Source organism: Neopsephotus bourkii, unplaced genomic scaffold (assembly GCF_033783945.1).
Source record: "Neopsephotus bourkii isolate Nb327-2 ecotype Australia unplaced genomic scaffold, CSIRO-AGI_Nbou_v1 NB_1611, whole genome shotgun sequence".
In the NCBI taxonomy this organism is placed as follows: domain Eukaryota; kingdom Metazoa; phylum Chordata; class Aves; order Psittaciformes; family Psittacidae; genus Neopsephotus; species Neopsephotus bourkii.
The window spans coordinates 61,751-85,961 of record NW_026902087.1 but is presented as its reverse complement, the minus strand read 5'-3'; the positions used below and the strand labels follow the sequence as shown (position 1 = coordinate 85,961).

The 24,211-nt window shown below is 35.1% G+C and overlaps 1 protein-coding gene across 1 annotated transcript in view; it reads left to right on the top strand.

Annotated features, from left to right (window-relative positions):
• Positions 1-352: 352 nt before the first annotated feature.
• LOC133222572 (coiled-coil domain-containing protein 171-like) overlaps positions 353-24,211 on the top strand; it is a 74,750-nt gene continuing 50,891 nt past the window's right edge. The window contains exons 1-5 of the mRNA XM_061372371.1: positions 353-1,638; positions 2,230-2,412; positions 4,073-4,258; positions 20,140-20,285; positions 22,943-22,997. Coding sequence (XP_061228355.1) covers positions 1,483-1,638; positions 2,230-2,412; positions 4,073-4,258; positions 20,140-20,285; positions 22,943-22,997 — 726 coding nt within the window. The 5' untranslated portion in view covers positions 353-1,482. The remainder of the gene's footprint in view (positions 1,639-2,229; positions 2,413-4,072; positions 4,259-20,139; positions 20,286-22,942; positions 22,998-24,211) is intronic.

The following is a 24,211-nucleotide window of genomic DNA, read 5'->3' as shown; positions in this document are numbered from 1 at the left end:
TAACACAGGAGTCCATAATAGAGTTTTGATAGATAAAGGTAACAATGCTGGATAAGATTTTTAGATGAATTGAAAGAGTGCTATATTAAACATGAATCCAGATTTACTACTAGCTGGGGTTATGGAGAGCATGTACTCAAAAATGGTATTCCAGCCAAGCACTGGAGTCACTGAAATAGTGGTATTTTGAAACCAAGCAGGAGAATTGCTCTGACAGAGACTGTAAGTCTGTCTTGCACCTTTTTATTTGTTTGCTTACAAATAAATTTTATCACATGTATGTGTAATTGATTATTTATGATAAGAATCGTAATCTAAAGATATCAGTAATTAAGTTTTATTTGCTTTGAATCTGTGGTGTTATCCTCACAATGTGTAAAAAGAAATTCTGTAACTTAAAAAAGCTACAGTATTTTTTTTCTGTTTATACTTTTAAGTAAATGTTTTAATTCACTGCAGCAACAGGAGATCTGCTGTACTACTGAATGTAAATAAGCTCTTCCATGCTTGTCATCTTACACTGATAGTATCATAAGACAAGTAATGACAGATTAAGACCTGCCTAGCAGAGGGAAAACTAAATTACAAGACTTTTATTAAGGCATAAATAAACCTATTAACTGTTATCTGGAATACCAATTAGTGGAAGGAGCGCTGACAATTTTATTTATCAACATTAAACACAATTATTAATTACAGACCTGACGAATCCAGCAGTAAGCAGGACATGTTGGGTGTGCTGGGGCCTTAAGTCCATTATATGAGAAGGATGATTACCAAAATCCTGTGGGGAAATAAGTAATTGTAGCTGTAAAATTTTAATTGCCTTGGAATAAGGTAAATTATATTCTCTTGTCTCAGAATATAAATAGTATGGCATTAAGGTACCAAGCCTCACTAATTTTGAACAGCAAATGATTTAGACATCTATAGAGGGAAGGGAAGAAGAGCCAGGAAACCCTCAGAAATTTGCATTGTAAATATTGCAATAAAGTAATTTACCATGTGCTATCACATCTGACATCTTGACCTGGCTTGCATGTACTTGTATCCATCTTACATGTTTTATGAATTACAAAATTCGGACATCAAAGAAAGACTTGACAAAGCATAGCATTGGAGGAGAATATAAAAACAACTAAAAAATTACTCTTTGACAAACAAATCCTATTCTAACGATCTTATCCTACTCTTCTACCCAAAGATTGATAGGAGTAGAGTATTCATTGCTAAATACAGAATTTGTCTGAAAGCCTTTCTGAGATATTTCCTGTGAGCTCAGTCTTCTACTTCTTAATGGAAATTTCCTACTGAATATTTTAAAGATGCTATTTATTGTTGTTGCTTTTTACCACTGAAGAAAGCCCCAAAACTAATAAACTTCGTGATGTTTCTTTGTTGTTGTTGTTTCTTAAAGATCCAAAGGCCCGGCTTTCTGAAAATGTACTTGTAAATGCAGCCAGGAACTCCTTTTCAAAACTTATGAACAAGCTGAATGTAATAATGGAGACTGGAACAGACAGCAGGAGCATTACTTACCTGGAGAAAAACTCCTTGGTACAGAGATTGGCTCATGGACTTCATAAAATAAATACCCAGGCCCTGGAAGCTGGATTATGTGACAGACTACCTGTTACGGTATGCTTATTTATGGTGCTACTTCATGTAACAGTACGTTCACAGCATAGGTTCACAGCATAAGTGTTATGGTGAAGCTGTCTTGATAGTACTGTTAATTTTGTTTCAGATTCTTTATGAGTCCATTACATTGAAGTCAGCTCCATAGAGAATCAGAAGTAGATTTGCAACACCCAAAGCAGTAGGGCGTTAATAGATCTTCTGTTGTCAAAGAATTTAAGAAGAGATTTGATATATCCAAGAAAAATATTTTTTTAATGTTCTGTCAAAATTGTTATTTGCTTTATAAGAACAAACTTGTAATGTTTGATAGCCTTCTTCACTTTAGCCGAAATGAAACAATAAAGTCTTTCTTACATAATCTTTTATTGTGGGCTTTACATGAAAAGAGGTACTTCCTTGAAAATGGAATTTCCAGTAACCCTCAACAGTACACAAAACACGTTCACATTCCTGCGCTCGCATGTGTCTTTTAGAGATGGACAGCAAAATGACAGCTTTATCTAATTTGCTCAGGTACTCAATGTGATTGTTTTTATTACTAAAATAGCACATTTTATAGCATATTATTTTGTTTCTGTTTACTAACAGAAAAGTATAGCATCTTTGCAAAAGAAGATATTTGAATTTACACAAAGACTTCATACAACGGAGGTGGAACGCCATTCACTGCGCCTAAAACTTGCTGAATTTAAATGGAATTTCAGTGAGATGAAAAAAGAAGCTGGAAAAGCCCAGAGCCTCCAAAAGCAATTAAATATGTTTAAGCAATCTGTAAGTATATTTAATTTAGATAATTTAACAAGATCCTACTTTTTACACGATTTTTTTTGATTTGTGTTCTTTCAAAAAACAAGGATAAAATCAATCTTCTATTAACAGAATTTTTCACAAAACTTGCTTTGTAAATGTTACTAAACTGTAAATCAGATCTGTTTAGAAAAATCCCATTTCCACAGGAGTTTCTCTTTGATTCATAAAAAGAGCTATTCTGTGTAAGCTGTATGTTTGGTGTTCAGTAACCCAGGTTAAGTTGAAAGTGTTGGTGTGATATATATATATATATATATATACATATATATATATATATATATATATATACCGTAACATTTGTAGGTTTCACATACCCAGCTGACATGAGGGTATCCAGTAAGTGTGTTCATGGGAAGTTAATAAAGCACAAACGTATTTTAAACTCTACATGGATATTGCTGAATATTATGATAGACATTGTACTGTATCTCTGAGTGTGTGTTGTATCCCAAGCTAGTCTTGGTGTACAAATCTTAGTGTGGTTGTTTCCCTGAAAGAATAAGTTTATGGCAAAGAAAAGAAAGACCTCTACTACATTCTGAGTAGCACGTACACACCCTTTGCTGTCTCTGTTTTACTTAAAACACTATGGATTTACTAACCCATAAATAGCACTGCCTGGCAGGAGTGAGACAACAAAAAGGTTGCCTAACTACTGGAAGCCACAGTGTAGCAAGTAATGGACACAGTATTTAAAGGATTCATACCTTTTGTGGGTTATGAGTTTGTTCCCTGTCATAAAACTGTGCCTTCAGTCCTTACTGGAGGAGAAGACACTTGTTTTAGCATGCTGGATGTTCATTGGGCACCTTTCCACCTATGTGTATTTTCCATACGTTACACTCAGGATTGAGTTTACATTTGAGCTAGCTGAGGAAGTGAATGGATAAGGATTCTTACACATGCTTTACAGATGCACAGTATAAATGAAACAGTTGTGTCCCAGAATGAGCAACCTTTTCTGTAGCTTTGCCCAGTGTTGATCCTGAGGCCTAGTTGGTAGACCTGTCAGTGTCTCCCAATCAAAACAGTTCTAAGCAGGGAATATTTTTTAGGTGATTTCACGTACATTCTGCTTCCTTTTTTATTCAAATGGACAAGGTTAGATCTAATCTCCTCGGTTTTGTTCCTGATGGGTTTTATTCCCTTATAGTTCTGGGACAGTTAGATGAGGTGGTCATATTTTAGATTGTTGTTGAAATGTAGATTATGATTTAAAAATTATTCCTTCTTTCTGGAACATTTTGGGGAGGGGAGGAAGAGCCCAGGAAGATATTTTGTTTGCAGGGTTAGTAAGATATGCATCAAAATGTGGGGCATTGATCTGCATATTTCCTTCTAAATACTGATTCTTTACAAGCTGGGGTGCTAATTTGAATAGAATAATGAAAATGTACTGTTTACAGTACCCTAAATGCTTTTTTTGAAATAATACAGTCAATAAAGTTGTCTGCTGTTTTATTATTCAGTGATCTATCTTTATGCTAAAAAAACCTAACTATTCATCTTTAGCACTGTTTTCGTTTAGAATTTGATATGTTTTCAAATGAAACTCTGAAGTCAAGCATGTAAACAAGTGAATACAATTAGACAATAAAACAGAATTTATTTGCCTTATCAGAAATTGATCACCCATGAGAGGTTTGAAGGTGTGTGTGAAGAATTAAATAACGCATTACATCGGGAGCATCAGGCACAAGTGCTTTTGAATGAACAGGCGCAACAGCTACAGGAGTTAAATAAGAAACTATTATTGCACTCCAGTGAAGAAGCAAACAAAAACCAAGTCTTAAGTGAAACTGTAAAGGTAAGATAATCCTTCTGAAATAGGCACCAGAAATGTACGTTTTGGTGAATAAGCCAAACTTGCAGTTCTTGTGCAAGTTAAATGATAGGAGTAATCACATACCTGCTACTCAGTCCATTAGAATTTTAGGGTCCTCCAAAACCACTTTCAAAATGAAACTTCAAGGTATAATTTATTTTTTCTGCTTTTGGGACTGGGCGACGTACACCAGTATCTGTAATCTGTGGAGTGTCTGTGTTTTACATGCCATCTCATGTTACATAAGAGACGGCAGTTGTAGCTATCATGAGGTGTTTCTAGACTATAGGAAAAATGAAGAAATACAGGAACAGTTTTATTTTTATTAGAGGTCATAAGAATGCTTTAAAACCTGGATTAGCTGTTTCCTGAATATAAACTTAGGATACAAAATGAGCTTCTCAGTTCAGATGCTAGTTGAGAATAAAGAAAGATCCTTTTTCATCAGGATTTAGAATTTTCTCCAGATGCAACAAGTAATGAGGGAAAAGATACTGTTATCAGAATCTGTGATAGCAAATCAAGGAGCAAAGAGAGAATAAGGGGTTTGAAGCTGGGTGTATATCTAATATGGGAAGAGAAGAAGCCTCAGGATGGCAGGCCAGTAATGTGTAGTGACCTGAGGTTTGCAGCTTTTATTTATTTTGTATTTAGAGCAAGCCTTGCTGCTACTGCCTCCTCTTCAGACCCACTACTGTCTTTCCTAGTATTCTGTGAATTGTTAGTTGAGCAAAAGAGACTGCTTTGCTGGTATTTTGGGAAATAGAATAATTTGTGATTGTGAGGAAGATGTAAGGAGGAAGTGGAAGGAAATGTCAAGAGGTGGGAAGAGAACCAAAAAGATGCAAGCTACAAAACTAGTAGAAATGTCAGAAACCATTGTTGAAAATGTAACTGTGAAAATGGATGACAAGGAGCATCACTCGCTATATAACGTTTGAAGTGATGTACAGTGGAGGAAGCTAAAGGATGTTGTTGTATTTATTAAGGAGGATTTTCATTAGCAGTATTACTTATTAAAACTGCTTTGCCTCACTAGGCGAAAGACAATGACATTTCCAGTATACTTCTTGGTTTTTTGTTTTTGTTATTTTTCTTTTTTTTTCCTCCCTTCTGGTCCCCTTACTTTGAGTGTTTCATTTCAATGTAAGAATAAACTTGTCTAGTGTTTAAGTTAGGTTGCTTGTTAATACTGTTGCTTTTTTGTTTTAGATATAACTGCAGAATATAAAAGCCATTAGACTTGTGTTCGATTTCTTTGGGAAATACTTGATTCAAGATTTTTAAATGTTTATTAGGACCGAAAAAGAAGGAAGGAATAAAAGACAGATGTTATCTGAAGTCTTCATTATGATCTACACTTTATACCTTAATCTGTGGTATTTCACCATGTTTTAATTTATATGCAAAACACGCTTTTACATTTTTTCAGAAATGAAGCAAAAAGTCAATTGTAGGCATTTAAAATATAGGATGGAGTTTTAAACAAATCTATTTTATGGATTATTGGATACTGAATTATATTTTGCAGCTTCTGTTTTTTTGTTAATTAAAGACTAGATAATTTTCTCTTTTTTTTTTTTGAGACAGCAGTGATCCTAAAATGCATCCTAACTCCACAAAGTCTTAGCAGTTGTTTGCTACTGGAACAACTGGACTTAGTGTAAAATGCTTGATTATAGCTGATATCTGTAAAGTTAAAATACATTGTAATACTACAGTAGTTGTGAGAAGATGGAGACTAAGAAGGTTGACAAAGCAAACTTTAGAGCTGAAATGTGTTGCTTACAGATTTGGTTTTCTAAGTGTATGACTCTAATTGTCAGTTGTTTCCATGGAGGAGTTTTGAACCAAATTTAAGTTCTAGACTTACTGCCATGTAGTGCCCCTAAACTTCTCTTTAAATAATAGAAGGTTTGTTGATGTCTCTTAATTCCTTCTTGTTGTTCCCTACAATAGTGAGAATGAATGTGCATATAAATAATATATTAGATACTTTTACTTTCAATCACTTATTTTAAAACTTACACTTCAACAGTAAGGAAGTATTTTGGTATTCATATACTTTCATGAAGTAGGCTTATTAAAGGAGTAATACTTAATTTCTTAGCTTTATCGGTTCAGATTTTAATCCTGTGTATTTTTATCTTCTTAATGGCATGTACCATAGAGACATCCAAGGTAGCCAATTACATTCAAGGTCAGCTGGAACTAGGCAACTCTTTCACACCAGTTTTTTCTTAGATGAGGTAAATCAGTAGCTGTGATTCCCCTGTCTTTGAAGGGAAACTTCTCCACAAATGCTAAACAGTCATCTCTAACAGACGTAATTTTTACTCCTTATACAAGCATGTCTTAATTCCAGAAAAAGACTTCTTTCTATTGGCAGGCACCATGTGTATATTTGTTTCTTTTTAGGTACGTTAGTATCTATAACGAAAACAGTGTATTTTTAAGGAGCAAGTCATTGAAATTGTTAATGAATGGTTATTCCTACATTGCACTTGTTAGTGTTTCAGGTGCAATGTATGTTAAATCATGTAACTTGCTTCTGATCTGCCTCAAAATAGACTTTGATACATGTTTTAGAAGTCAACACCCTAAATTTTGGCTTTATTTATTCTGCTGAGTTTGGTGAAGCTGCCACTGATTTATGAAAGCATAAAAGAAAAATTATCATTCAGGTGCTTTGATAACAGTTATAGAAAAATGTTTTCTGATGGGAAGGTTTGTCATGTTTATTTTCACCAGCTATTTCACTTAAATCAGTATTGCATATGCTGTGTTCAGAAAGTCTAGTGTCCTTTTCTGAACAGATGCAACCAGATTAGATTTTGATGGAGATTGGGATTGCTAGGTTTGTTTTGGAAGTGGATGTTTTACCTGAACAGGCTCTCTATTCTTCTTGTGGATTTCAAGTGAGGGTGTTACACAATTTGCTGCTTTATGTTGCTTTCCCTTTTTATCCATTTATGCCCACATATTTTCCCTGAAAAGTAATTTCAGTTATTTAAACAATTTCTTTTGTTAATACTATTGCACACACTTAGCAAGTCAGTTTTATAGTTGGCTATTTCTGCAAATAATGCAGTATTGTAACTTACAGAAGGGTTAAAAGGCCTCACTTGTATGAGAAAGGCCAAGTGATTTTCATGGTTCTCAAATACAACAGTAAAGATTACAGTCATTATGAATAGAAAAATAGGTTTAGGTTTTGTTTTTGTTTGTGGGTTTTTTTGTATGTTGGTTTGTTTTTATGACAGCTTAACTTGTAAAGATTATTAAGACTGGGGTGCACTAAGGGGTACTGTTGATTACCAAAAGCTTGTTTGTCATACTGTCAAGAAATGGCATTTCTGTGTATTGCCTGGTTCTTTAAAGAAAGCAGTATAGCTGATTACCATTAGAGAATTTGTATTAATCAAGCTTAGCATGTTGAAGAGAGGCAAACTCCCCTCCGAGTAGGTTAGAATCTAAAATTTGTAATTAATTAATTTAATGGTTTTTCTTATTTTCCATACTATGTTCTGAACACCAAAATAATGTACAAAGTAGGTAAGAAAGGATTAGCATTGCCATCTGCCCTATTCTTAGTCAAAAGAGGTCATGTGGTTTTGTCTTACAGTAAAATAGAAGTTAAACAGTTTTGTCATGTATTTTAGATTGTGTTAACGCTATTTCTGAAATAAGTAAGCCTGCTCATTCTCCTTTTCTGTTATGTAACATCCAAAACTACTAACTTCTTAGGTAAATAGAAAGATAGATAGCTAGTCTTCAAAGAGTTAGGTTAACTAAAAATTAGCCCTGAAGCTGGTCCTTTGTGCGTCTTTGTTTAAAGATTGCAATGCGCTGTACATGGAACTGAGGTATTTGGGAGGGGATAGTCTTCACATAGTCTTCCTTCTAGCAGCTGCTATCTCTACAGAATAGGAAAGACGCATAGAGAACATCCTGTTGTGAACTGCACCTGTGACATTTGCTTCACAGAAGGAAAGAAATTACTCTGGTGAAGTTTCAATTCTGTTATTCCATGTGCACTTCAGATATCTAACTTAATTTCACATTAAATTTTTCTCTTCTGTGGTTTGTCAATTAATTTTGTATGTTTTGTTGTCTGTCTTTCTACTTTATTATCTTTTTTTATCACAAACTTGTGCATTAAATCTTCTCCTGGTGATATTTCTTCTTCTTGTGCTGATTCTGTTTAGCACTTTAAAAGCAGCTCTTCCTTGTGCACAGCTCTCTTTGCTTTACTTCTGTGGTTAGCCTCTAAGATTCAGGGTCCAAGGGTTGCCATGTTTTTTTTCTATTTTAGAGATCACTTAATTAGGAATATTGATCCCTGTGTTTCCTTGCTGAACTTATTTCCAGTTAGGTTGGTAGGTCTGTGTATTTCCTTTGTTCTGTGCCTAGAACATTCATCAGTATCAGCATGAGTAGTGTGGGAGGGCTGAAGTCAGTACATGGCCTTTAGAAAAGTATTGCTCCATTGTCATCAGTGAAGCAGCTAGCAACAAAGTTGTTGAAGGTCTGCCTTAATTTTTCCGAGTCAGGCTTTCTGGTAAATATATAAGTAATGAGGAGAATAGGAGAAATAATAAGGTTAAAATTTGTAGAACTAAGTATGTGTTCACATTATCATGAAGTTCAAGACAACAGTTCAGAATTCTGCAGTATGAGTCACACAAACATAAATTGATTAGAATTTCTTATTTTGAAAGGATATGGTCATTACCATTGTGTTGCTGTTTCATTCCTCTGCAGTTTCTCTTTTCTGTGGTTTTGCAGGTTGAATGTTGGTAATATTTCATTGTAACTTGAGCAATGTTAAGATTTTACATTGGAATTTGAACACTCACACCAAGTGAACGTTTTTTTGTTGTTTCTTAAATTATCCTACTACTCAATATTTTATTGGTTAGTAGCAAGAATTTTATTCAGCCTGGTTTTGTCAGGCAGATTCTTTACTATCTTTGTATGGTAAGAAAATAGTAAAATAATGTCCAAAATTACTTCAGCTTTACATGGAGAGAAGAGTGAAAGGAATTGCCAGTTTATTACATTTATGTTCAATTTAGGCAGGTTTAAATGTTGTTTATCTCATGAGAAACGACATGCCTATATTAGAAAAATTCATATTTTATTTTTAATGTGTTAAATAATTTAAAGCAACTGAGGATTTTGCTCTCACCTTGTCAACAATTTGGCACAGAGAGAGCATGGGAGTAAGTCATGGTTACATGACGTCCGTTTGGTTTATCTTTGGAAGGTAATTATGAGCAGGAGTTTATTCCCAAGTAAGAATAGGTTTTCCCTTCTATAAAAATAATGAAATAAGTTTGATCATGCTAGTCTGATTCAGTAGACTGAATTTAGCAGTGATTTTTATTAATCATGTGCTAAAGTGCTCTTCTAGTACTTTGCAGATGAAGGCAAGTAACCAAGACAGGTAGAACTGTGCCTAGGAATAATGAAACTAATGGGGAAACAAGATTCAATAATTTGGACTGCAAGTTACTTTTCAACAGATGGCTAAGACCTTGGGGTCTTTTGTCTATTAATGACGGGCACACAATGAAACCTAGGGTGCTTTAGTTATACCTTTATAATGTACTAATGTTGCCTGTTTTACAGAATACTTTTTATCTTGAGTCTATTTGCTGCATTGTGCTATTAAAAAAAAACACAACAGCCTGACATTCTGACAAAGGATAAATAAAGAAAAAGGAAGACTTAACAAAGTAACTGCACAAACCAGAGCAAGTTTTACAGTCTTCTGAAAGTAGCTTCCAATATTTTCTGGGTATTCCATTTGTAGAAACTATTTGCCACCCTTGAGGGGAAGTAAGTATAAATGGAACAATATTGGTATCTAAAAGCTTAATGGTTTTATTGCTGCATTGTAATAAGCACCTTTGTCCATGACCTTGGAATTTACAGGGCAGTGAGAAGGATTTATTGACATGTAATTTGGAAGAAGAATGGGATTATTGTGTAATTACAGTATGCGGTTATTAAGCATATGTACTTACATACTGTTTATCCCTGTTATTTCAGGGCCTTCAGCTGTGTTTCAGTTCACTCAAAAAAACAGAAGGGCTTCTTGGTAAATCCAGCGTCAGGGAGATCTTTGTTATGTTATTGGGTCAACTGCAAAGTAAATTTGTTATCTTGACATATGTAGAGGGGATCAATAGATCTTTAAAAACAATATGTGGTATTTTTTAAAGAATGTTCTAAACCCTAGTTTTCGTAGTAGTTTAAATATCAATGTGTAGAACTTTCTGCTATACAGGTTCTTAATGCACAAATCCTTTATACGTAGATTTGTTTCTTGATGCTCTTTATCTAGGCTGTCTTGAGGATACCATCATTTTTTCACCTCAGGTTTTCCCATGATCTTCCTTTCTACTGGTGTGAAGCTAACTCTAGAAGATCTTTATATTTTCTTGTGAAACTATATGTAACTAACTGTCAAATACTGGAGTATAATTAAGCTATTAGAATAAAGTATGTATCTTAACTGGCATGAGGTTAAAGCAACAGATGCATTCCTTTGCAATTTGATCCCCTTTTTTGGCTACATACAGTACAGCACCTGTGCCTATTTTTTATGCAATTTGGTTATGAATTTAATTTGGCAGTCTATTTTAATTAGCTACTTGATGATGTTATCTTCTTTTAATCATTAAAAGCATGGAAGCTCTTCAAGATTGCATCAAGGTAACAAACTCAAATTATTTTCTTATGTTGCCTAAATTTTTGTTGACTTATACAGTGTGCATTTGTGCAAAACCCACAGAAGTTCTTGTTGCTTGTATCTTTTTAGTGTCTCAGTTAGAAGGACTTAAAATTGTTTTTAAACTTTCTAACTAAAGTAAACTCACCTTAATTGTTTTTTGTGGATTTCTTTTTTTCCCCCTTTTTTTTGTTTGTGGACTATACAGTAAGTAACTGAGTGATTTAAAAATTATGAATATAAGGTTCTCAATTCTGAGTAACAGTCCCAAGATTTTATTTATAAATAGTACTTTGCTGATGTACAAGAAAATTTCTCAGGTGTGAGAATGAAGAAATAAGTGTTTTTTCTTAAAAAAATCTAATAATGATTTACGTATCACCCAGTAGGTTTCAGAAGACATATATATTGCTGTTGCTTCTATGGGTGATTAAAGCAGATAATTTTTCAAGTACCATCATGGTGTCATTTTATCTTATACATAGAAAATACATCAAAAGCAGATAGTATGAATAATAGTTTAATAGTTGCAGTGATTTATTGCTGTCAGTGTTTACCGTGTCTTCTTCAGAATGTGTGTGTGCCATACTCAGAAAAATGTATTCCATGTTTAAGGCTTTTGCTCTAGATTGGCACTTGGTATGACACAAAACATATACAGAAGGAAGGGAGGCACCCAATCAATATGCCTTTATAGCACTTTGGTCTCCTCTCTGAATACTGAGGTGTAATATCTTTGAAGATTTTCAGCAGAATGATTTTAAGTTGCCTTTTATATTACTTAGATTTTGTTTTACTGTGTAAGTTCTAAGGAGATGACTTCCAGTTTTTAATGAAGGGAGGGATAGGGGTGAACTGCATAAAAGAATAGGTCTTTTAGATGAAATTACATATTTATCAATTCGTTCTTATTTTATTGAGGTTTAAATAGTAAAAGGGATAAAGAGAATCATGTATGCAAGTTTTCCCCCTCCAGATACTTCATGCAGCAGGATGTGGCTGCCATAATATTAAAATAAGGTATGCATACACTAAACAGCATTTGGGGATGTCTGTGGAAACACACATACCTGAATACAAATGTATGGTTTGGTCAAAACTCTTCTGAAGAAAACCAGATTGCTTGAATGTAAACTGTATAAAGTGACAAATCTGCCAAAGCCCACACTACTGTTAGCACCATGTTAAAAAAAGGTTTGTCCAGTTCATTAATTAAAGAAAACTAAAATCTCTTGCTGAAGCAAGATCAAAACTTTTGGTGGCATAAATTGACGTACGTGGCATTGCCCATAACTGCTTAATGTGGTGGCTCACACTAGTGCGCTAGTGTCTGGTGGGGTTGTGTAGCAGACACACTCTGAAGTTACTGCAGAATGACCTGCAACAGTAAAACACCTTAGCTGGGATCATCAGTATACTGAGGTCATGGACAGGTGAATTTTCTTACTCAGAACTGAACATTAAGTTCTATTTAGAAAACTTCTTGAAACTATTCTAAAGACTGTTAGGATTCCCATTTTTTTGAACCAATGTCTGAAGTGAGGACATATAGCCAGCATACCATTACACTCGTTTCTCAGATCAGGTTCTGAAGCAGAATGCTGTGTGATTTAACCTGTCCCTGATGACTTTTTAGTCAGTGTCCATATTGCCATTGCCTTCAGATTGTATGTCTTTTTAAATAAAAAGTGGGAATGAAGTTGTGGTTATTTTATTTGTGGATAACATTCCATTGTCATTGTTAATAATTTTATTGCTGCTGTTTCTCCTTCTTCCTAAATTATCTTTACTGTTATGATTTAGAAATATTCCAAACAAATTGAGTGATGCAGATCCAGTGGAAGAATAGTTTTTGAAAGCTTAATATAGTTTCTTCCTGGATTTAGAAATGTCACTGGTAATGCGAGATCATCAAGACCAGCAGGACATGATCAGAGATGAATGGTTTAAACCCAGTTCACTGATAATGAAGTGCAAGAAATGTGCAACATGTTGTGTCATCATGGATACCCAGCTGCTGCAGGGCTGGATCTTGTCTAGTCTGTGGTTACTTAGGGTTAGGTATTGTGGTGGGAGAGGAATTTACTGTTCTAGGGAGAAAGAAGGAACACCAGTCCTGAGGTAGGATGTCAGAAGCGAATGAGGAGTGAATGTTCATGTACTCATGCCACCATACGTGTGATTCCAAGAATTTATCCTCACTTAACATCAACAGTTTTTCTAATACGTAGTGATAAAGCCTTAGTTTTTCTAAAATTGTCTTTGTCCCACTAAGGTGGTATAATCCTCTGCAGCTTTCCAGTAATACTAACATAATTCACTTAGCTCAGAAGATGGTAAAAATGTCTAGATTATCATGTGTATAAATTTTATTTATTTTATGTACTTTTAACAAACATCATTTAAAAGTAGGGCTTAATGATTATCTCTGATTGGGTTAGGATATGCCTGGAAAGCCCAGTGCGTCTTGGCATTTAAAAGGGGGGGCCCTGAATTTTTCAACTTCTGTTTCTCTGAAAATGCAGAGTACCTACCTAACACATTTTAACACCAATAATTTTGGTTGCTAATATTAATGTTCCATTAGGATCTAGTTAATGTGTGGGTAGTTTATATTTAGTGATTAATTAATGTAAAAGCTGTCACAGTAGAGTGAGTGTAGCATGAACGTCTGAGCTCTGCTCCCACAGCCGAAGATCCAGGATGGAAAGCTGGTGCTGGGCATAGTAAGCACATAGCATTGCAGTGTTAGCACATACATTGCAATCTGTCCTCAATATCATACCTAAAACCCCATTTGAATCCAACCACTCCGGCAGTCACTCTGTTCTGTCAGGCACTACAGTAACGGCACAGCACAAACGTCTGAGCTCTGCTCCCACAGCCAAAGAGCCAGGATTTAAAGCTGCTGTTGAGAATCTTCACAAACACGCTGAGATTTTCAACACTGTCTTCATCATACATACAACAGTTTTGTTTAGTTTTACTTATGTTGAAGCTGAGTAACATGTGAACACAGGGTGTCATTTTTGGAATAAGTGAGATGATGTGAAATTATTCAGGAATAGCTACTGTGTTTAAATTAGTAAGATCTTTTAATTCACAAAAAAACTCAGTGACTTCATAAAGCATTTTCAGTCATCCTTTGCTAAGCATTTTGAGCTAATGCAATTAAAAAATGCATTCTGTGTTGATCAGAATAGATTTCCTCTTGAGAAATAAGTCTGTCTGCATTGTAGCACAGAAATACTAAACCTGGCTCTAATTCTTTGAGGCATTGTAATCCACCCTGAACCACTCACTGCAGGTAAAGTGCTCGTAGTACTTAAACTTGCTTGATGTCTGAATGCTATGCTGCAGTTAATAAATGATCCATTGTTTAGACATACATAGGTTATGCCATTCACTTTCACAATGTGAATGCCTACAATTTCAAGCAACTTTTGTAAGCAAAATATCTTGCAAGATGAAGATGTATGCATTTTCCCAATCTAACCCATTGAGAGAGTCTGGAATAAATTTTTATTGTATCACAGCTGTTTTTTAAGACACCTGCACCATCTTTTACCTTATAATTGTCTTCGGATGATTGCTTGACTTTTTTACGATACTGTTTTGGCTAAAGCTTTTTGCTGCTAATACAGTTTGTGCTCCAGTATTATCAAGGTTTCTTATATAAACTATCACAAGCAATTGTATTTGACATTGTTTCAGAAATGTGAATATACGTCTGCAAGTATCCCTTCATTCACTACTGTTTTGTTGGTTATTTATTAAAATCATTACTGTTTTGCTTAGGAGACCCACATGTGCTCTGTGAGCTCATTACACAGGGCACTTTCAAAGACATGGAGAGCCATTTTGTACCTTACATCCACTGTGATCTGTACGCTATGTTTCATTGCTTTCATGCTATTTCATGTACTTCAGACAAGTGCCATCACATATCCTCTCTCCGAATGCCAGCATATGAAAAGATTGCCACTGTCAGAGTGAAGGTCCAATAGCAAAGAAGTTAAAAAACAGCTGCTTTTTATGCAAAGCAGATAGAGCTCATTCAGGTGTCTTCTTAAGTGCGCATGTTTTCTTTTCCTAGAGAAGTTTAAACAGCACATGAAAGCATTTGTTATTATGCGTGGTCAGCCTCAGGTTGGTTCTGCTTTGCAAGGATCAATGGAGTTAATTTCAGACTGTTTTAAGACACTACTGCAGCTGCTATTAAACATACAGTTGATCCAGATACAGTATGTTGATATTGCAGTTTTGTTGCCAGTTGAGAGAAGTGGAAGTTTATCTTATTTGTCGACGTGGTCTAAATGTATATCTTAGATGTTCTTTTTTTTTTTTTTAATGTATTGATGAGAAGTCTCAGGGTTTGTTTTTAATGGTGGGGTTTTGTTTGTTTGTTTGTTTTTGCCACAGAAACTTTTTTTCCCTGATACTTTTAATCTCATTTTTTGCTAGAAGTTTCATTTTGAGTTGTTCTTGATAGTAAGAATTCTTTCCAGGAAATAACCTGTGGAAATTCAGATGTATAGTTTGAGATAGCACAATTTGGTTTGCCTTGCAGTCATGCACACTAAAAATGCAGTCACCATTAAAGAGTAACATATTATACCTTTTGGATTTGAACCTTTTGAAGACGCAAGACTTCTCTAGGTTATCTATAGACTGTCTGCTGAAGGGCATTCAGAGACCATCCTGAAGATTATATTTGCCAACAGGGATAATGGGAAATATATTTCAATTGGTTCAGGAATGGATGCCAGTTAAACTTTATATTCTTTTTTTTTATTGTGGACTTTCATTAGTTATGTGTGTAGGAGAGTTTTCAGGATGTATTCAGTGTACAGATCTTTTAAAAAGTAGTCTTTTGCATCTAAATTAAAAGAAACTTAATTCTGAAGACAAAATCTTTAATTTCATAAATTAGTTCATAATACACACACAGCAGTGTATTTTCATGTCTTGTAGTTATGTTGCATCTGTGTAATTTAAATCTAATTTAGTAAGCAGTTTGATCTAGGTTTAGCTGATCTTGGAAAATATGCTCTCTGTAAAAATGCCACACATGCTTTGCATGAATTTAAACTATGTGACTGTCACTATTTGCCTAGGATGACTGTCCGTCTGTTACCTTCTGAATAGAGAGGGGTTTTGTGTGCAAAGAATGACAGTGTTAAACTGATTTATTTTTGTAACTGATTTTAAAGAAAGAGATTCCTCACTGTAATCTTGTTGAAATTATTTGTGGGAGGACACAGCAAACAGATATCCAATGGGATTTTTCTTCATTGCAATTGGTTTCTTGCTGTTCTTTCCAACAAAAGTGCTTTCATGCTCAGTTTATGGGGAAAAAAAAGCCTAAATCTAAAATCTCTCTAAAGAGAACTCTTTTAAGGATTCTGATGGAAACTCAACTGATCTATGACATTTTGAGGGACTGTAGAGCAAGAAGTGCAGTGATGTCTGAATTGGCACCTGAATCCTAGACACTGGAACTAAATATATAACTGGCATTTATGGAATGTCAGTAAATTGGAGTTTGGCTTCTAAATTGGTTCAGAATCACTTGTGCTTGAAAGTGAAAGCTCAGCATCTTCATAAAACTGTGTGCAGACATAGTAGGCTTTTAAAACCTTCATTCTTCTTATCATATTTAGCCTCAACTTTCTAACAGTTGTAATTGTCCACAGAAAACATTTCAAGATAAATGCATTATCAGGTTTTGAAATTTTCTTATTTTTGTAAATACTAAGACCTGGGGGTGAAATAAGGGCTATATTGTGGATTAAGTGAAATATCTCAAGCCTGTGCTTTTCTGATAACTGAACCTGAAGTGACCTTTCTCAGACACAATTACAGAGCTGTATGTTTTTCCTTTAATTTCATCAGGGGTTTAATTAGTATACAAATAAAACTTCCCTTATCTTCCTTTCTACCTAATTGGCTTGTCTTCGCTTATATATGAAGAATGTGAAAATGGGCTGTAATTAGGGTGACCGTGTTGACCTTTTTTTCTCAAATGTACTGTTGCCTAAAGGCCTCAAGGCCTAAAACCAGTGCTTTGGATTATTGCTTTGCAATCACTATGGCTCTCCCACAGGTTTTCTCATGAGCAGAAGGGCTTTGGGTGCTGCAGGTTCCCACTGCTTAACGGGATCTTCATTCTTCTCCCACTAAATGTTTATTGATTATCTTACTGCTCCACACTCAGCCTCCAACAACTTAATATCAGGTGACAGTCAGGAGAGTTCTCCAAGTAATTAGAGTAGAGCATTGAGGGAACAATTAGGAGCAGAGTTATTAAACTTGATTTATCCTATTCTCTCCTGAACACTTTCTTAGATATCAGAACATCACACTTTCACAATCTACCCTGGCTGAGAAATTACTGGCTAACCTGCTGCTTATCATTGTTGCCTTGCTGCCTTGAGGCACACCCTCTTGGTTTCAGTCACTCAGCTGGAAATATTAGAGTCCATAAAGTTTATCAAGGGTTTTAATTAGATCAATCTGAAGAAGGAAAAAAAAAGAGGCTTACCAGCCATTATTTTAGAATACTCCACACTGTATTTTAGCAATTTCCAAGGCTTCACTTTAACCCACAGTAGCAAGGAGCTTCAAGTGAATGCTAAACCTGCTTTTAGAGGGCTAGAATCCATTTACATTTTGCTGAGATATTGCAGTGTTACTGATAAGTAAAGTCTGAATCCTTTGGAGATTTCTGTAAATAAAGTTTTGAGTATAATAAAGCAGCTGTTCAGTCAGATATTTGATTTAATCATTTATATATTGCTCTGTCAACAGCTAGTGTGGCTTGCTGGCTATGCCTTTCAAAGAGTTAGGCCTGAATCCCTGTTATTGCTTCATTAATAGGCCTGCACTTGCAATTGATAAGCAAGATTAGTTAGCAGCTCCCAAATTTTGAAACCTTATGGGTCTCTCCTCCATTTTTGGACAGTGATGAAAGCTTTATGCAGAAGCAGACAACTCTTCACCTTCTGTAGAAGGATAGCTATCTAATAAAAATGTAATAAATGCACACCTGTCTTTCTTTACTCATTTAGACCGCTGGAGTCTTGGAGCCAGACACTGTTCCAGCAGCTTCTACATCAAAAGTTACTTGCATCAAAATCATGTATTGTGCATTGTCCAGAGCTCAGTCCTGTGACTGCATTTTGAAAACAAGACTTTTCAATCTGATGGGAAAGTGGGTGAACAAAGCATTGGCACAGAAAACGTTCTCTATGCAGCACATCTTGTTTGTCAAAGGATGGGAATATGGGGGGAGGGGACTTAGTTTTCAGATCCATTTCTCAATGCTGACTTAGCATAAAAGAAACAGTAAACACAGTAAATGGAAGAAGATAATATTCTTTATTCTTAAATTAAAGGTCACTCCTTTGATTCTTCCTAATCCACATCTGGTTTCTTAGAAATAACTTTTCTGAAAATCTGACAGTTCACAAATCCAGTTGTTCGAAGAGGGCTTTGATAGCTGTTGGTTTATTGGGTAGAATTTCCGAAAGCACTACTTCTGGTTTTGGATATCTTCGTGCAAATAAGAAGAATAAGATCTGTGTGGCTGGTTTTTTTTTTTTTTAGATGAAAATCACATTCTTCCTTGAAAATAATGACATAAGAGGCAGAATATTTAACCTGCAGTAATTTAGGCAAGACCAATATTAACATTTCTGGGGTTTAGAGTTTCTGAAATAAAATCCTGATTTTTTTTTTTTTTTTTTTTTTTTTTTTTTACTGATTAATCTCAGCCTGAATTTTGTAAATTGCTGAGAAGAGATTTCAGGTTGTGGTGCTGTACCTTCCAGTTATATGTTGGAATAGCTGGTTGCTTTTTTGTCTTCAGAAATGTTTGAATAAACCTTAGACCAATCCACAGATTTCTGTTTATTTTTCAGGATTATGCAGTTTCATGCTGTACTTTATTTTTTATAGTAATCTTCTGTAGCGTATTGTTTTTTGAAACGCCTTTGTGTCTTAGTTAGGTGTAAAGCTTTTTCAAAGGAATTGAGTTTTCTGTGCCCTCCAAATTTTTATCAGCCTTTTTATATGCTGTTTTTAATACATACCTACAGTGTAATACATCATCTCTGTCTTCCATAGTCCAGGTCAAGTACCCCTGAGTGCAAATTATGCCAAACATTCTCAGAACTTAAGCAGAAAACATACCCATAAATTTTGAAAACAAGGTGCAAGAGCTCAGTCTTGCAACAATGCAGTTTTCTGTCCTATGAGTTTAGAGTCTGAAAGGGAATTTGCATTTTGTAAAATAGTGTTTATAACCACCTATTATAATTTCTTTCTGAAAAGGCAGTTAACAGCTGTATGTGTAACATTTGGCAAACTACAAAATCATATTGTTAATACTGCAGTCTATAAAAGTATTTATTATCCCAACAGAAAGGAGAAGCAACTAGCCAGGTTCTGTATTAATTAGTTCTGTTTAGTGCTATTTGTCATCTATTGGATTAATCTGAATTGATTTAAAGCATGTTTTGTTAATTCTAAGATGAAGAGAAACATTAAAAGAATACACGTACTATTTTGCATATTGGAAAATTAATGTTAAAATATTGATAGCACCATAAAATACTGGTATATTCAAAATTTGCTGCAAAACTGTTCTTAATGCAGTAACAGAGAATTTTAGATTCTTTTTCCTTGAATCCTCAAATTACAGAATAGGGCAGAATATTTAAGTAAATGCTGCTTTGTTTATGCTCTTTTTCTCTGTCAATTATTTTCTTTAATATTCATTTAAAATCAAGTTTTGAGACTGTACTGTTTTCTTTAATGCTGTACTCTTGATTATATCTACTCTGTTTAGATTTAGTATTTCTTAATATAGTACCTGTATCATACTGTATGTACCTGTTTGACCAGTAGATCACTTTATTTTACAAAACATAGGCAATATACTAGAAACTGGGTGATTCTGAGTTTGTAATGTTTTTGCTAGAGAATTCATAAAACCTGAGTGTGTAATGGTCCAAATCTACTTCACAGTCTGTCTGTTTTCCACTTTGTTTAATAGCCTATGGCATAAATTGAAGTTAATTATTTGGGCTGACAAGTAACTCTGTTTTCTGTCTGCTTGCAGAGACTCTCCGAGGCAAAGATGGAGCTGAGAAGAAAAGATCAATCTCTGCGTCAGCTCAATAGACTTCTTACCCAGCTGGAGCAGGACAAGCGTCGACTGAAAGAGAGCATCCATGATGCAGAGAGTGCCCTCTGCATGGCAGTAAAGTGAGCGGTGGGACCTTGGGGAGATCACTTAAAACAGACAAAAGATCAATTCTTACTTTCATGCACAGGGTTTTAGCCCTGGCTAATGTAATGCTAGAAAACAAAAGTACATCTGTCTCTCTTTGAAATTCAGTGATAGTCTTCTAAAAAGAAAACTGTTAGTTCAGGATACTACATGGTATGTTTTCTGTAGTTATCCCATAATAGTGTTCCATATTCTTGGTCCTGAAATAGCATGTGAATTTTGGTGTGCCAATTACCTTACTAATTTAACAGCATCTCTTTGGCAGATGCCCAATGCTGTTTATTTTAGAAATTACTGCTTCTGGCCCCTCCCATTTCTACGTCTTTTTAGAGAGATACAATTTATTATAATAAATACAGAAATGTCAGCTACATGACAGGTCTTAGCTATCAGAGGGTCTGAAAATTGATTTTGGACCTTGTCTTATCTGTGGAACAGGGTAGATCTTTCTGCTAATCTCATAGAGTTTTGAATTTAGACATAAAACCTGTGCCTTCTTATACCATAATCATAATCTTGCCATAATCATAATCTTGAAAAGATTGGTAGTCAAAACATGTTCACTGACTTGTATGAGATTATTACTAACCTATTACGGTCATATAGTCAGATAAAAAAGGTAAGTATTTGTTATCTATTACTCTTACTGTAGTATGTACTTTGGATATAGTTGGTCTGTGGCTAAGATTTTAAAAGTTTAAATTAGCATTTCTCATTATACGTGGCATACATTTAACATCAGAAAACAATAGTTTAGAGGCTGACAAAGAAAAATCCCATACCATTTATTGTTCTACCAGCTTTTCATAACAAATGTATTTTTTAACCCTCTGAAACATAGGAAGAAGGTGAAGGAGGCTTCATTTTTGTTCAGAAAATCTTACTTTAATACTTCTTCCACAAACTGTGTGATTGTAAGAAATGCCTGTGTGGCTTTCAGGTTAATTCCTAATATTTTGTGTGGCTTTAGAGGATAGCAGATGCCTGGCTCATTCTGAGAATGGCCATCTTGATTGTCTTGCAGTGGTGGCCAGCAGTTCTGCTCTTCTTTCCTCCAGAGTAGGAGGCAGTTTTAATAAAAATGTCTATTAATGTGGGTCTAAATTTCCATCTGAAAATAATTTCCTTTTTTATGATGAACACCTGAGAATATATGAGGAACAGACTGACTTCTATGTCAGTAACTAACTTAAAAGTTAATGATGTTGAACTGGCTCTCTAGAGCTTACTTCACCCAGACAACTGGCAGTCACTAGATAAATGAAGCCAGCACAGAAGTGTGTCCTTGTCAATCTGGTCCAGATAAAGGCAGGATCTTGAAGAAAATCTATGTAACAGCTTTATTAGGAGTGTATATGCCAGTCCTACTTTTCTGACCGCCATCCTGTATTTGTTGTTGGGGTAGTATAGATCAAGAAATGAGGAAGCAATAGGCATTCCAGGCAGAACAACACCATGTTTTTGACTGGAGAAAAAGAGGTGCAGAGGAGATCTTGTCCATCTGTACAACTAGCTGAAAGGAAGTTGTAGGGAGGTGGGTGTTAGTCTCTTCTCCCCACTAGCAAGTGATAGAAGAGGGAATGGCCTCCAGTTGTACTAGCGGAGATTGAGATTGGATATTAGGAAAATATTCTTCATCAAAACATTTATCAAGCATTTGAACAGCCTGTCCAGGGAAGTGGTTGAGTCACCATCCCTGACGGTATTTGAAAGACATGTAGATATAGTGCTTAGGGACATGGATTTAAAAGACCTGTAGATGTTGCATTTAGGAACATGGTTTAGTGGTGGACTTGGCAGTTGGATTTGACCTTAAAGGTCTTTTCCTTTTCCACACAAATATATAATTCCGTGACTTCTGTTTTAGGAACTGTAAGAGCTCAAACAAGGTAAAAGACAGTCCTGGAATATTAAGGTGTATCAGCTTTTCTGGCATAGATTCCATTTGATTTTCTCTGTTGTTTTGTTGGTTACGCTGTTCTGTTCTCCTTAGTCAAATGGTATTGCACAACTTGAATTCCATTTCTGACAATTCATAGATGAGACCAAGGGTTTTTATGGCAGCGTAACTGATAAAAGCTGTCTTTCTTACTTAAGCCCTAATCTAATGAAAGGTGTCAAAGTCGAATTGCATTGTCCAAACTTCTGTTTCATAAGGATAGGATCCTTGACTGGACTTCTTTTGGAAAAGGACAAGTGGAATGTTCAGGTTTAGAGAAGACCGGAAGACATTCATATAAGTACATAGTTGTTAGGCCTGTCAAACTGGTGAAACCCACACAATTAGTGTTTTCTGGTACGAAATGTAGTATGTTCCTGCTAGAGCCTGGACTCCAGTCAACATGCTGTTTTTATCCAAGACTGCAGATTTATTCTCCAAGAACATGATAGTTGTTTATCCACAACAGAAACATCTTTCATACAGAACTGTGCCGTATAGTGGTCCATGGACAATTTTTTAGTATTTGCATTGGAGATATAAAAATGAAAGATACAAACATAACAGTTTGAGTCATAAACCATTATTTTTAAAGAGGTGATGGTTATAAAGTAGCAGAAAATTAATTTCTGCATCAATAGAGCTTCAGTTCAATTAACTGTGGTTTTTTTGTTGTTTTCTCTCTTGTAATAGAGACAAACAATTGATAATTAGTCACATGATATCTGTGGAAGCCACTCTTCATAAGGTAAGAATTTGAAGTGTTCTGTCTGCACTTGTATTTCCAAACACATTGAGGTTTTAGAACTGCTTATATTCAGGGAAGTAGGGGTGTAGAAGTCGAAAAGCAACTTCCTTTCCTTAGAGTTAAGTTTCCACCTTCGACTTTTTTCAAGTTAAAAAAATATTCATATTTAGTGAAATAAAATACAATTTTGTAATACTCTGACATCTTAATATAAAGTTTATGTCAAAACTCACCTTCCTTACCTCAGCTGAACACTGTTTCTGGTTACTAAATGAAGACTACTGATCATCCAAACATTTGGTAATTGCTGCTAACTCTCTGCTGAGTAAGGTGAAGGTCATCTGGTGAGGTCACATATGTGGTGGCCGTAAGGCATTTGGCTTTACCCATGCTACTTTAATCTTTGACACATGATAAATAGAATAGGGAAAATACAGTAAGTAATGAGCTGTAATAAAAAACTTTCATCATACATTTTTAAAAGCCTTTTTTAAAGTTGAGTAATAATCTCAAATTTTCTCTTTGACTTGTCCTGTTTTGCCCTGGTATAGTATTATTTGAAGTTTTAACAAAGCTGTATATATTAATTACAAGTGTTGTTTTCAACTGTAGCTCTGATTGTTTTGTAAGTGTTCTTAGTCCAGCGCAGCACAGAGCAAAAGTGGGTTTATTACCTTGGAGTGTTAATTTCCCTTATAAATATTGTGAATTCCCAGCATCATGGGAGTCTACTTCTTACCTTAGTTTCTGTGTCCACACAAACTACTATCAACTGAATTTTCAGGTACCTTCTTCAAATTTCTCTTTTCTTTAATGTTCACAAAAAGTGACAATACCTAAACTGTGTGCTTTAAGTGTTGCAATCTGTACTATTAGGGAATGTCTTCGTTTCTGTCCCATCTTTACACTCACTTCATTTAAGCTTGGAAAATGTATGTAATGCAGAAAGTGCTGTTTTGTTACAGTAACATGTGCATGTAACATCCTTGGCCTTGAGAATTTCTTGCAAGTTTACTTTTTGATTTAGAAAGCTGTGCTGTATATGCACAAGGATTGAAATGTTTGGAGAAAGGTCAAGGGAAGTTCACGTGCTTAGCGCTGATTTTTCTGATGCAGAAAATGGATCTAGGAACTGCCATCTTTCTTTGAGATGTTAGTTACCACACCTGCTTCTTAGTTCTTGATGTTGTTAGGCCTAAATCGCATATTATTGG